Source organism: Polypterus senegalus, chromosome 17, assembly GCF_016835505.1.
Source record: "Polypterus senegalus isolate Bchr_013 chromosome 17, ASM1683550v1, whole genome shotgun sequence".
Classification (NCBI taxonomy): domain Eukaryota; kingdom Metazoa; phylum Chordata; class Cladistia; order Polypteriformes; family Polypteridae; genus Polypterus; species Polypterus senegalus.
The window spans coordinates 89279666-89295107 of NC_053170.1; the positions used below are offsets into that span (position 1 = coordinate 89279666).

The 15442-nt window shown below is 38.1% G+C and overlaps 1 protein-coding gene across 1 annotated transcript in view; it reads right to left on the reverse strand.

Moving 5' to 3' along the window:
• Window positions 1-15442, reverse strand: part of tmem235b (transmembrane protein 235b) — a 45488-nt gene that overhangs the window by 14134 nt on the left and 15912 nt on the right. The window contains exons 2-3 of the mRNA XM_039739858.1: window positions 10415-10495; window positions 7914-8051 (exon numbers count right to left, since the gene is read on the reverse strand). Coding sequence (XP_039595792.1) covers window positions 7914-8051; window positions 10415-10495 — 219 coding nt within the window. The remainder of the gene's footprint in view (window positions 1-7913; window positions 8052-10414; window positions 10496-15442) is intronic.

Here is a 15442-nt window from a genome sequence, read left to right on the forward strand (position 1 = left end):
ATATTGAGGTAAATTGACATAAACGTGTCTCTGGTATCGTCTTCTGGGTTGTTTTCAGAATAAATGCATTCAAACAATTTTGGTGGGATAGAGTTCAAACTCTAGATATTGTGTTGATATATTATATTGATATTTAAAAGTGTCAAAACGGCAATAATTTGTGATCTGAAGACTCCGATGTGCAAGCTTAATTACGATTTCATATATGAAATCAGTGTAGAAAACTTAGAGAGCTGGTCTGAAGTTCCCAGTAGCAAACAAAAAATATTTTTTTGTAGACCAGTGTTATTGTAAGAAACTAATGAATCTGGCTTAAACTGTAAAACTGTTTTTAGTGTAAAAGGTATGGTGGTGGAGGGTTAGGGGCTTGGGGCATTCAGTGAAGGTTAAATCAGGGTTTAGAGATGTGAGCTACTGTTTACAAGGGAGGACTGCCTGACACAGATACAAAATAAAAACTCTTAAGCCCCACCACTAGGTTCAAGGGACTGGAACTGACAGAGTATCCTTAAAGTCATTGAGCCCCCACCATGACACTTTAGCTACTCCTTGGTCTCTTACCACTCTCTTTGGAAGAGGTAAATATATAAACATTTCAGCATATTCTCAATTTGATAGCTCATAATGAATTACTTTAATCTGCTTCTGACAGGGAAACAAGCATCTTAAGCAATCTGTGAAAAAACATCTACCAGTCACAGATCTTTAATTAGTGGAATCCTAAAGCCGAAATCCTTTTTGTAATTTCCCTAATATGATCTTACTCAAACATGGTCCCGAAGACCACTGCTGCTAATGGGTTCTATTACAGTAGTTTCATAATCATTGATTCATTCCCGTTTAATTGAAATCCTCCATTAATTAGCCAGATTTTTTTCTGCTCTTGTTCTTCAGTCAGAAATACACATACTGTAAGTATAGAAGTGTTTTCCAATCATTTCAAAAAATGAATTTTTGCCATGACATTTACACTCAAGGGTCTCATTGTTTCATTTTCCTAATCTGAATTTACCTTTTTTCCTATTTAGTTTGCTCTGTAAACTTCATCTGATTTGTGACAATTAAGAATCAGCATGAAAGAAACAGGTGAAAATGACAAGAAAAGTTAAAAAGGAGTAGCTACTTCAGTGACATGTTCACCTATGTGCTCATTGACAACAGTTTAAAAAATGAAATTATTTTTAAAATGAAAAAGAATATTTCAAGAAGTAAAATAAAAAAATGTTATTTATCCCTTTGTATTAGAAACACACATATGTTTGTTTCCTTTTCCGATCTACTCAAAGCACCGTGATGTTCCAACAATGATGGATGGATTAAAAGCCAGAAGTCTGTATGACCATCAACAGCAAGTGACTCCGTGAGAACCCTAAATCCAAAGAGGACGGTTTCATTTATGTTAGGTAGAATGCCCAGAGGGGACTGGGTGGTCTCGTGGCCTGGAACCCCTGCAGATTTTATTTTTTTCTTAAGCCGTCTGGAGTTTTTTTTTCTGTTTTTTCTGTCCACCCTGGCCATCAGTCCTTACTCCTTTTCTATGTTAACTAATGTTGTCTTATTTTAATTTCTTTTTTTGTTTTTTATTTTTCTATTCTTTCTTATGTAAAGCACTTTGAGCTACTTTTTGTATGAAAATGTGCTATAGAAATAAATGTTGTTGTTGTTGTTGCATATACCCGGTGCTGGCTGGGGTTGGCTCCAGCAACAACAACATTTATTTCTATAGCACATTTTCATACAAACAGTAGCTCAAAGTGCTTTACATAATAAAGAATAGGAAAATAAAAGACAATAAGAAAATAAAATAAGTCAACATTAATTAACATAGAATAAGAGTAAGGTCCAATGGCCAGGGGGGACAGAAAAAAAAAAAACTCCAGATGGCTGGAGAAAAAAAAATAAAATCTGTTGGGATTCCAGACCGCAAGACCACCCAGCCACCTCTGGGCATTCTACCTAACATAAATGAAACAGTCCTCTTTGGATTTAGGGTTCTCACATAAGGACTTGATGATGATGATGGTCACGTAGACTTCTGCCTTTTAATCCATCCATCAGGATGCTTTGAGTAGGTGGAGGTGGCGCAGGCCACCACCACAAAGACACCGGAAAAAGAAACAGAAGAGAGAGTTGGGGTCAGTACGGATTTTAGAGCCACCATGAATAGTTATTATGAGGAAATTGAACATACAGAGTATCAGGATTAAGTTAAATTGAAGTTATGAGAAGGCCATGTTAAAGTAATGTGTTTTCATCAGTGTTTTAAAGTGCTCTACTGTATCAGCCTGGTGAATTCCTATTGGCAGGCTATTCCAGATTTTAGGTGCATAGCAGCAGAAGGCCGCCCGCCTCACCACTTCTTTTAAGTTTTGCTCTTGGAATTCTAAGGAGGCACTCATTTGAGGATCTGAGGTTACGATTTGGAATATAAGATGTCAGGCATTCCGATATATAAGACGGGGCGAGATTATTTAAGGCTTTATAAACCATAAGCAGAATTTTAAAGTCAATCCTGAATGACACAGGCAACCAGTGTAGTGACATTAAAACTGGAGAAATGTGTTCGGATTTTCTTTTCCTAGTTAGGATTCTAGCAGCTGCATTCTGCACTCGTTGCAAAAGATTTATGTCTTTTTTGGGTAGTCCTGAAAGGAGTGCGTTACAGTAATCTAGTCGACTGAAAACAAATGCGTGAACTAATTTCTCAGCATCTTTCAAGGATATAAGAGGTCTAACTTTTGCTATGTTTCAAAACACCCGTGACCCTGTGTTAGGATATAGCGGGTTGAAAAATGACTGACTGACTTACCCACCAAAATTTTCTGGATTGTCAAAATAAAGGTGAAAATTGGCCTAACCACAACGATTCCTCTGAACAGATCATGCTTGCAATGTACTCTGGCAACCTACAATCCACAAAGGAAAACTTGGAGGTTGAAAACTGTGCTTAAGGAACATGCATTTGTTTTAATCAGCTTTTGAGATAAAATGTACCATACAATTTTTAACTTCTCACTATGTCCATCCATCCATCCATTATCTAGCCCCGCTATATCCTAACTACAGGGTCACGGGAGTCTGCTGGAGCCAAACCCAGCCAACACAGGGCGCAAGGCAGGAAACAAACCCAGCCCACCACAGGGTGTGCACACACACACACACACACACACACACACACACACACACACACACACACACACACACACCAAGCACACACTAGGGACAATTTAGAATTGCCAATGCATCCAACCCGCATGTCATTGGACTGTGAGAGGAAACTGGAGTACCCGGAGAAAACCCACACAGGCACGGGGAGAACATGCAAACTCCACACAGGGTGGACTCGGGAAGCAAACCCGGGTCTCCTAACTGCGAGGCAGCAGCGCTACCCACTGCGCCCCCTTCTCACTATGTCAAACTTACAAATGTGATTTTGCTTATTGAATACGGCCCACAGACAGATTTTATTTTTCAATTACAACATAGCAGTATTTTATATACTGTATCTACATTATATGTGTCCTTTCACACTCATTTTAATAAAGTTAGTTTTGATTTGGGAGTGGCTGGTTACCCTGTTTGGAAATTGTCCTTTTATGGATTCATTTCATGCTCAATATAACAAAGTCTCAAGAATGCACTAAGCTATATTTTTCACCATTGTCAGGGGGCAAAATCTCATTTCTTAAAAGCAGACCCTACTCTGTTGCCAAGCCAACAAGTCTATCTTGGGTAAATGCTCAGCTGGCATTTTGAAGCAACTTAGCTAGCTATATATGTAGAATGTTTAATATCATATTTTATTCTATCTACGGTTTATAGCAAGTAAAACAAAATTAGTGCACAAATGATCTGGCTTCTTTCCTTTTTTTGGCAAGATGCTTCGGGTTTAAGAAGAGGTATAGATAGAGAAACAAATGTAAAAGTGCTAAGGTCAAGCTATGCAGATCAGAGAGCTCAGATTAAATGAGACAGATAGTAAGCACCTAAAAAACGGAAGATAAATAATCTTACTTCTTTAGAGCAGGAGTTGGAAGTGATAGCCTGAAAAACATGCACTTAAACAAATATCGAATTCACTTTTTTGTAACACTCTAAAAAGTTTATACAATGAAAAGTTTTAAAATTAGAGTTCTGTGACCGTTTAGATCTAGTTTTTTTTTTTTTTTTTTAATTTTATTGATTTTATTGTAATCATTCCATACAAATAGATCAATTTTTACGAAAAATAGGATTGAAAACAAATCAACCCCCACCCCTGAGAAAGAGTGCATGGCCAACGGAATAAAACTTAAAGCTAGTAAAAAATAAATAAATTGATGAGTTTATTAGGCAGATACAGATAAATGGAGAAGAAAAAGAAATTGAGAGATAATCAGTGCTTTACAAGCTTATTCTAAAATATTATTCATTAGATCCTGCCAGGTTTTGAAAAAGTACTGCACAGATCCTCTAACTGAGAATTTGATTTTTTCCAATTTTAATAATAATATAACATCAGTTACCCACTGACTTAAAAGAAGAGAGTTAGGATTCTTCCAGTTTAGCAAAATAAGTCTGCATGCCAATAGTGTAGTGAAGGCCATCACAGTTTGTTTGTCCTTCTCCACTTTAAGCCCATTTGGGAGCCCACCAAACAAAGCTGTTAATGGGTTAGGATGGATTGAGACACCAAGGCTATCTGAAAGGCACTTAAAAATTTTTGTCCAGAATGATGTTAATTTGGTGCAGGCCCAAAACATGTGACCCAGTGAGGCAGGAACCAGATTGCAACGTTCGCAGGTTGGATCATGCCCTGGAAACATTTTGGACAATTTTAAGCGAGACAGATGTGCTCGATATATAATTTTGAGTTGAATAATTGTATGCTTTGCGCATATGGAGCTCGAGTGGATTATCTGCATTGCTACCTTCCACTCCTTTTCTGATATGTTGAGAGAGAGAGATCTTTTTCCCACTGTCCTCTTGGATCTTTGAAAAGGAGGGACTGTAAAATAATTTTATATATTGCAGAAATGCTGTCTGAGTCCTCAAAACTGAGCAATATTTTTTCCAGCATAGAGGAAGGTGGGAGATGGAGAAAATTGGGCAGGTTCTGTTTAATAAAGTTTATAATTTAAAGATAGTGAAAGAAATGTGTTGCAGGAAAATTAAAATTTGGAATGTAATTGTTCATAGGATGCAAAGGAGTCTACATAAAGATCTCTAAGCAATTTAATCCCAAATGTTTTCCAGATATTAAAAACTGCATATATTTTCAAGGGTTGAAATGTAATATCAAAGGCTACTATAACGGACCACTTGCTGCCACTGAAGTAGAGTTTTACATTGTATCTAACTATTATTACGAGGGATGTTCCGCACTCTTTTTAAACTCTATTTATTAAGAATTTCAAAAACAAATTACATCACTTTTCTACATAGTCACCTTCGTTTGCAATGCAATTTTCCCACAGTCGTACCAACTTTTTAATGCCCAATGACTACTCCTCCCGACTTCACCGTTTCCAACGAATATATAAAAGTGCGGAAACTTTTTGAACATCCCTTGTATTACATTTATTTGGTTGATGCTTTTATCTAAGGTATCTTACAACATTTATTTGCATTGTTTTTTGTTTTTCCAATTGGAGTACTGGCAGGTGAAGTGACTTTCTCGTGGTCACATGGTGTTGGTAGCAGGATTTGAACCAACAACCACAGTATCTGAAGTCCAAAGCCTTAACCACTACATCACACTGCCTGCAATATAGGTTTAAACCTATCATACAGCTTTCTGAATTCTCCATTTTTGGAAACTGACAACAGTTATCTGATTAGTGTCTGTGAAAAGCAAATAAAACAGAACCTTAAAGTTACCGTACAGGACCAGTTTGCCTAAATTATCCTTCATATACCAATAACAAGTGCTTTTCTACTCTCAGCACAGTCAGCTCCTATAAGTATATGTTGTGGACGCTAAGGGTCGCTGTTGCCCCGTGAGAACCACCAGACAGACGTCCAGGACACATGTGTAAAAGCACCAACAAGAATTCTTTAATATTTTCTTCAATACAGTGCACAAAGCACCACGCACTCTACAATTCTCCAATAATAATAATTAATACAATAACAATCACAATACAATAATCCTCCACTCCCAGCAGCTTCGTCACCCAACCTACCAACTCTGGCTCTACCATAGTCCTTTTTATATTCCTTGACCTGGAAGTGTTCCTTCTCTTTTCCTGAGTCAAATGCCACATCATCCGTCCTCAAGTATCCCAGAAGTACTGCGGGCTTCCGTCCTCGTGACTCCGAGTACCCAGGTTCTTTGTGAGCTCCCCGTGGCGGCACCTATGGCACCCAACAGGGCTGAGGAAATGGACTCCATGTCCCAGGACGCCCTGAGGAAATCCGGGGAACCGTTGCCATCCAGGGGAGCTGCCACCTACCGTCCTGGGGGATGCAGTGCCCTGATAAGGCTGCCTTCCTCCATTCTTTTCTTTCAGGGACATCCCGGTCAGACTGAACCGCCGGCCGTCCTTCACAAGGTATATTCATTTGGTGGTGCATGTGTTGATATGAATACATGTGCTCAGATGGATGATTTGGGCTTTAGACATGGAGGGTACCAAACTGACAAGCGAGTCACCATGTTTTGGCCTCCTACCATATGCTATGACGATGGACAATGTGGCGGGAGAGTGGCTCTACATGGTGACTAAAACTAATGAGTTGGGGCGCGGTTCGAATGTGAACAATGGGTGAGGAAGATGTCCGTGTTCTGACTGGTGATTATTGCTGATCATGGCATTGAGGAGTGGTCTCGTGTTGCACGTTAATCAGACATGTGAGTAAGAACTGAACTAGTTTATTCATTTTCCAAAATCCAATAACAAAGATAAGAACACGTGAAATGCTAACATTGTACATTATGTGTGTGAAAATACTTTTGTTCCCGGTTCTATTCAGTTTGCCTTTGGTTTGAAGTGTTCATTGTCTATTCTTTATATCAGTTGATCCTTTTCTGCAGGCCCACTTGTGTTTTCCTTCAGCATATAATCAATTTTCTACACTTTTTTAAAACCTATCCTTCAATCACTCCTGCTTGTTCTATGGCAGCTCAAGGTCTACATTTAAATGCTCCTTTATGTCATAAGCATACCAACTCCAACCCTGAGACATGTCATACACAGCCTTCTAATAAGTCACATATGCAAAAAATCATATGATCTCACATATAAAGAGAGAATTAAAAGTAAGTTATTGAACAGCAGGTTTCTGCAACATGAAGTGTTGTATTGACCACACAGTTACTGTACTTCTTAAAGCTCACAATTAAGGTTATTAGCTTCACCATGTACAGTGAAAGAATGACCAGCTTCCTTTTGTTGATGCTGCAGTACATGTTCCCGCGTTCATATCGTGTTCCAAAAGTCAGATTGTCGTTACTGTGTTTTAAGTTAATTAATGCTAGTCCTACTCTCCCAGTTTAAAATGTTACTCACTCTGTGAGAGTCACGGCAGCTAATACAGCCTTCTTGTATGCAGCAGCTGAACTGCTGTTGATACGCCTTCTGCAATTAGTGAATTTAATAATGCAGCCCCTGACATACTGAAATGAGATTTGGGAACTTATAATGTGATTTTGACTAGATCTACAGCAAATTCATAATCTATTGGTATTTTTTTTGGCCCCAGGAGAGATTTGGCATGGCACAGGCATGCAGGCAAGTAGGTACACACCACAATGTACTCTCAAGAAATTCTGTTGTAAACCTTAAAGCCAGAAGAAAATATTGAAAAATAACTGTTCCAGCTGCTCTGCAAACGGTCTTGAAATCCTTTATTGATTCAGTCAACAATGTTGATGAATCGCAGAACTACCACCTTTTCTATTCCTTTGTCGCACTTAGAGAAATTCCACTTACTACAAATGATGAAATAGGAGCCAGTGACCACCAACAGGATAAAACTCTTTGAAAGAAATCCAACAAGACCAAAAATCCCTCCAAACACAAGCAAGATGAGGCTGAGTGGCAGAAGGATGACAATTGCTTTACGCATTGCTGTAGGAGAGAGTGAAAAAAAATCTGTTTTTATATAGCAGAGAGACAGAGAAGTACATACACTTAATAGTCCATTCAGTTGAGCATCAGTGAGTAAAGAAGCACAAAGGAACCAAAACAAAAAGAAAACAGTAGCTGACTGTGCTATGACAGTTATTTGAAGGTGTGTAACCACCGTCAAGAATGAGGGAAGCTTAAGTTATAGATACATCCATACTTACCTTTTTTTGTGATCTAGCCATTGCTGTACCTAGTTAGTGGTTCAGAACCAAACTCTTTCTGTTCAATTCTTGAAATATTGGGATAGCAGCAGATATACAAAGATTGCACCTCTGATTGAGGCATCATTTGAAGATGACGTATGAGGTAAGAGGTAGCCAAGAATGAACAAAATAACAAAACAAACTTTCCTTTTACAGGAATGGCCAGACAATTATTAAAAATAAAAAAAAAACCTGACCTTGTGCTTACTTGGCATTACATTAGGACTATATACACTCACCTAAAGGATTATTAGGAACACCATACTAATACGGTGTTTGACCCCCTTTCGCCTTCAGAACTGCCTTAATTCTACGTGGCATTGATTCAACAAGGTGCTGAAAGCATTCTTTAGAAATGTTGGCCCATATTGATAGGATAGCATCTTGGGTTTGATGGAGATTTGTGGGATGCACATCCAGGGCACGAAGCTCCCGTTCCACCACATCCCAAAGATGCTCTATTGGGTTGAGATCTGGTGACTGTGGGGGCCATTTTAGTACAGTGAACTCATTGTCATGTTCAAGAAACCAATTTGAAATGATTCGAGCTTTGTGACATGGTGCATTATCCTGCTGGAAGTAGCCATCAGAGGATGGGTACATGGTGGTCATGAAGGGATGGACATGGTCAGAAACAATGCTCAGGTAGTCCGTGGCATTTAAACGATGCCCAATTGGCACTAAGGGGCCTAAAGTGTGCCAAGAAAACATCCCCCACACCATTACACCACCACCACCAGCCTGCACAGTGGTAACAAGGCATGATGGATCCATGTTCTCATTCTGTTTACGCCAAATTCTGACTCTACCATTTGAATGTCTCAACAGAAATCGAGACTCATCAGACCAGGCAACATTTTTCCAGTCTTCAACTGTCCAATTTTGGTGAGCTTGTGCAAATTGTAGCCTCTTTTTCCTATTTGTAGTGGAGATGAGTGGTACCCGGTGGGGTCTTCTGCTGTTGTAGCCCATCCGCCTCAAGGTTGTGCGTGTTGTGGCTTCACAAATGCTTTGCTGCATACCTCGGTTGTAACGAGTGGTTATTTCAGTCAAAGTTGCTCTTCTATCAGCTTGAATCAGTCGGCCCATTCTTCTCTGACCTCTAGCATCAACAAGGCATTTTCACCCACAGGACTGCCGCATACTGGATGTTTTTCCCTTTTCACACCATTCTTTGTAAACCCTAGAAATGGTTGTGCGTGAAAATCCCAGTAACTGAGCAGATTGTGAAATATTCAGACCGGCCCGTCTGGCGCCAACAACCATGCCACGCTCAAAATTGCTTAAATCACCTTTCTTTGCCATTCTGACATTCAGTTTGGAGTTGAGGAGATTGTCTTGACCAGGACCACACCCCTAAATGCATTGAAGCAACTGCCATGTGATTGGTTGATTAGATAATTGCATTAATGAGAAATTGAACAGGTGTTCCTAAAAATCCTTTAGGTGAGTGTATAACAACATTTTCTTGTGATTTCCATAAAACCACTTAAATGATACAAACTCTACAAAAAAATCTTAAATGATACTTCATAGAAAGTCTGACTCTCTGCTGAATTTCACAAAAGCAAACAATGGAGCTAAAGATGCTAAGATTTGCATTGGGTGTGATGAGGATGGACAGGATTAGAAATGAGGACATTAGAGGGTCAGCTCAAGTTGGACGGTTGGGAGACAAAGTCAGAGAGGCGAGATTGCGTTGGTTTGGACATGTGCAGTGGAGAGATGACGATATTGGGAGAATGGTGATAAGGATAGAGCTGCCAGGGAAGAGGAGAACAGGAAGGCCTAAGGGAAAGTTTATGGATGTGGTGAGAGAGGACATGCAGGTGATGGGTGTGACAGAGCAAGATGGAGAGGACAGAAAGATATGGAAGAAGATGATCCGCTGTGGCAACCCTAATGGGAGCAGCAGGAAGAAGAAGAAGAGGAAGCAATGCCAGATCTAAATGTACATTACTAACTTCTGCTCTAAGAAATATTAGATGAAAGTAAAAGAGAGAAACATTCTTAAAATGTATTTTTTATCAGGTCAGATCAGAAAATATATCTGAGACGGTTTAATGACAATTAGAAAAAATGACAATTATGTGCACTTACTAATTAAAAGTTTCCAAGGATCAGGTAAGTTTGTAGTATTTGCAGAGAAAGGACAGATGAGAGGTTGACAAGCATTCTTGCCTGGAAATCAAGGACAGGAAGATTAAATACATAAAAAAAATTCTCCAGTCGACTAATGATAGGGAAACTATTACAGTGAAAAATGCTTCTGTTATTTTGACCCAAGGAGCAATATCTGTGGAAGTCAGGCAATAAACATCTCCTTCTATGTCTTCTCCATAAAGGGACCACTAGCAGCAGTGGTGTGACTGGACTTGAAGAAAGCATGACATGTGTACTATAAGGAAGGTATGTTATCCTTAGTGTGCGATGACCAAGCTGCGGCAGAAAGAGTGCTGGTGTTTTTTTGCCACTACCTCAAAACCAAGTTTCAAGCTTGATATTGCATCAGATATTAGGATATTAATTTCTTATGTAGTAATTCTTTATAGTACAGGTTGATCATGAAATAGGGCATGTATCAATGAATGTCTGATTTAGAAAATTCCCATTCTACTGCTGGGTTTGACTATTGATCCAGCAAAGGACTGCAGACTTCCTCAGATTATTTTTCCTAGAGCTTCTATAAAGTATTGAAAACACAGTTACCTGCACCACACTCTTATAGTGTATTGTATCCTGTGCAGAGAAAATTTTCTAAAATACATTAATTCTAGACTATAAAATTTCATGTCTGAGAAAAACAACTGTACCTTTTGTTGCTGAATGCCAGAATTCCAAAATGGGTACAATCAGTGTAATAGGTAGTTCTGAACAAGTCCTATACGATGACAAATGGTGCTACATTTAACTGTCTGATATAAACAAATCTGACAACCCGATAACTATAAGTGCCAACATAATAATTGGCTCCGTAGCCACAATACTTGACAACAACATGAAATCAAGCTTAAAGCTGCTGTATCTAACAACATACTACTTTTATTTAAATCTACAACATGTCCTCAAAGGTTCAGAAGCAGTGTCTCTCTGACCTTTGTAACCTGGAATGTCAAAGGTCTCAATCACAATCTAAAGAGAAAACAAAATATTTTCTTGCATAACGGGTCTAAATGACAAGTTAATATTTTTACAGGAGACTCACTTAATAAGTAAGGACCAGTTTAGGTTGCAAAGAGATTGGATTGGCCAAACTTTTTACTCCAGCTACACAAAGAAAACTGGAGGTGTGGGAATCATAATACACAAAACAATCTCACTTGTAGTATCAGATGTAGTACCTGATCCTAAAGGGCAATTTGTTATTGTGATAGGGAATTCAAAGTGTATTTGCATCTATACCTCATGTGAACACTCATAAAATTATAGTGGCCGCAGACTTTAATTGTGTTTTATATCCTAACATGGATAAGTCTTCATTTACAGTGCCAATAGCATCTAACACTACAAAAAACTAACAGAATTTGTAATGGATCGTAACTTACTGGACTCATGGAACTTTTTAAATCCACATTCAAGAGCATATTCCTTCTTCTTACCAGTACATCACAGTTACTTAAGAATTGATTGTTTATTGATGACAATAATTTATTGCCCTCTCTTAAGTACAATGCTATTGTTATTTCTGTACTACGCCCCACTGATCATGGAGCTTAAATCACTGCACCTTAAATACTCATCTTATAGCTGGCTTTTTAACTCTCTGTCATCAGCTGATGAGAACTGTACAGAATTCATTTCTGAGGAAATTGATTATTTTTTTAAATGAATCCCAATATGTTTCTGCAGGAATACTCCGGGAAACTCTGAAGGCTTTTTTAAGATAACAGATTATTTCATATCTTTGCCACAAAAATAAATTGGAAACCAGGAAGGCATCACAGTTAACCAGTGAAATTACTAGAACAGATTCAGAATATGCCAGGTCTCCAAATGAGGCACTTTACAGGAAAAGACAGGTCTTGTAATCAGAATGTCACCTGTTGACAACAAAATAAACAGAACAGCTTATCTTTAAATCGTGACATCAATACTATGAACATGGAGAGAAGGCTAATAAGATCTTAGCTCAACAAAATCCACAAGCAGGAAGTTTGAAACACAATAACAAAAATGACCAACAGATCACGGACCATAAAAAAATAACCCTCACATTAGAGAGTTCTATAAGTCCTTATATTGTACCTAGTTTAAAAATGATAAAACACAATCTAATGAGTTTTATGACACATTACAAATGCCACAGCTAAATACTCTTAGTTCAGAGGAACTGGACAAACCTCTGACACTCTCAGTATTACTGGATGCTATAAAATCACTCCAATGTGAGAGAGCAGCAGGCCCTGATGGGTACCCAGTGGAATTTTATAAACAATATTTTCAAAGAATTTAGCTCCACTACTATAAACAACATTTATAGAAGCTAGAGACAGCAAAATTCTACCTCAGACTTTCGCCAAGCATTAATTACCACCTTTCCAAAGAAAAATAAGGACTTAATACAATGATGCATCATATAGACCAATTTCACTTGTGAATAATGATGTTAAGATACTCTCCAAAGTTCTATCTAGAAGGAATGAAAAACTGCCTCCCTCTGTAATACCACAAGATCAACACACCAGAGATCTTATTATCTTTGGATGCAGAAACAGCGTTTGAGATGGTTGAATGGGACTACCTATTCACCACATTTCATAAATGTGGGTTTGGCCCAAATCTATGTGCATGGATCAAACTATTCTATACTACTCCAGAAGCCTCTGTTTATATTAACAACATTTGAAACTAATTTAAACTAGAATGTGGTATTCAACATGGATGCCCCCTATCACCATTGCTCTTTGCAATCACCATTCAGCCGTTGGTAATTCACTTTCGAAATGTGTTAGAGATAAAAGGGGATTACTAGAGAAGGACTTGAGCAGAAAATAATCGCTTTATGCAGATGATATGATACTGTATAAATCTGACCCACAAACTTCCATACCAGCAGTCCACAATACACTAGCAGGATTTCAAAAGATATCTGGACTCAAAATTCATTTGAATAAAAGCGTGATTTTTCCAGTGAACTCTCTTGCACACAATATTCGACTGGTTACCTTCCCATTTGTTTTAGCAGATCAGTTTAAATAGCTAGGGGTAAACATCACAAGTAAATATAAAGATCTTTTTCAACAAAATTTTGCTATCTGCATGGAAAAAATTAAATAAGATGTGAACAGATGGTCTACCCTCCATCTCACATTAGCAGGGAAAATCAACACTGTCAAGATGAACTTCTTACCCAAGCTTCTTTTTTTTATTTCAGATTATTCCTATATACATTAACAAATCATTCTTTAAGAAATTAGACTCAATAATAATTTCATTTATTTGGAATTCAAAACAGCAATGCATCCACAGAATGACTCTGCAATGACCTAAAGCAGAAGGGGGACATGGCACTACATAACATTCAATTTTATTACTGGGTGGCTAATATACAAGCTATAAGGACCTGAAAATCAACACCAACTGAGGAACATAACGTAAGCCTGGTCTGCAATAGACATAAAATCTTGCTATACTTCTTTAAATGCCTTGCTATGTGCCCCAGTAAATAAAAATTACTTTAAATATACTAATAATCAAATTGTCCATCACTCACTGAGAATATGGAATCAATGCAGGAAGCACTTTAAGACGGAGAAGCTCTTATCTGTTGCACCTTTACTCGATAATCACCTTTTTCTACCCTCTCAAACCTCCACAATATTTAATGTTTGAAAAACGTCCAGGTTTAAAACACTTTGAGATTTGAATATAGATAATGTATTTGCATCTTATGAACAATTACACTTCAAATTTAACGTCCCATCAACACAATTTTTCCCCTACTTTCAAATGAGAAACTTTGCTAAAAGAAACCTGCCCAGTTTTCCTCACCTCCCACTCATTTCTATTCCAGAGGCAATACCGATCAGTCTTGAAGACTAAGAGAGCATCTCAACAATATATAAAAACATCTTAAAGTATTTTCCTTTCAAAGACCCCAGGGTATTATGGGGGTTAAGTGAAAGGATCTTTCACTTAACATCTCTGAAAAGAAGTGGAAAGCAGTAATGCATATACATTCCTGCTCCACTTGTGCAAAGCATTCAGTCATCCAATGTAAAATCTTTTTATCGAGCACATTTATCTTGTCTTAAAATGGTCAAAACGTATCCAGGGCAAGATTCAACATTTGAAAGTTGCAATTTGGCTCCAGCCTCACTGGGCCACATGTCTTAGACGGACACAAAATTAATATAATTTTGGATAAAAATCTTTGAATGACTATCAGGCAGCATTGGTGCCACGACCACTCCTAACCCATTAACAGCTGTGATTGTTGTACTCCTGGATGGGCTTAAAGTGGTGAAGGACAAATTGATAGTAATTGCCTATACCACACTATTAGCATGTAGACTTACTTATCTTACTCAATTGGAAGATTCCCAGTCCACCTGTTATAAGTGAGTGGGTAACTGATGTGGTATACTATTTGAAATTGGGAAAAAAAAAAACCTCACTTAGAGGATCTGTTCAAAACTTTAAAATATTGCAAGATCTAATTAATCAAATCAAAGACATGCAGGTTAGGTGCATTGGCGATTCTAAATTGTCCCTAGTGTGTACTTGGTGTGTGTGTGTGTGTGCCCTGCGGTGGGCCGGCACTCTGCCCGGGGTTTGTTTCCTGCCTTGCGCCCTGTGTTGGCTGGGATTGGTTCCAGCAGACCCCCGTGACCCTGTAATTAGAATATAGCGGGTTGGATAATGGATGGATGGATGGATAGAATAAGCATTTATATCGGGGAAAACGATATTCTTCTCTTTTAATTTTTGTTTTCTTTTTATAGATTTGCTCTTGTTGCTGGCTCTCTTCTCTTTCTCTTGGATGGGGGTTGAATTATGGTTTGTTAAGTTTGACATGATTGCATGGAATGTTGTTTTCTTTAAATACCAGTAAATAAAAAAAAAGAAACCTGTGCAAGAGTAAACATACAGTATATAGTATATATAGTGTATACTGTAGCTGGTGAA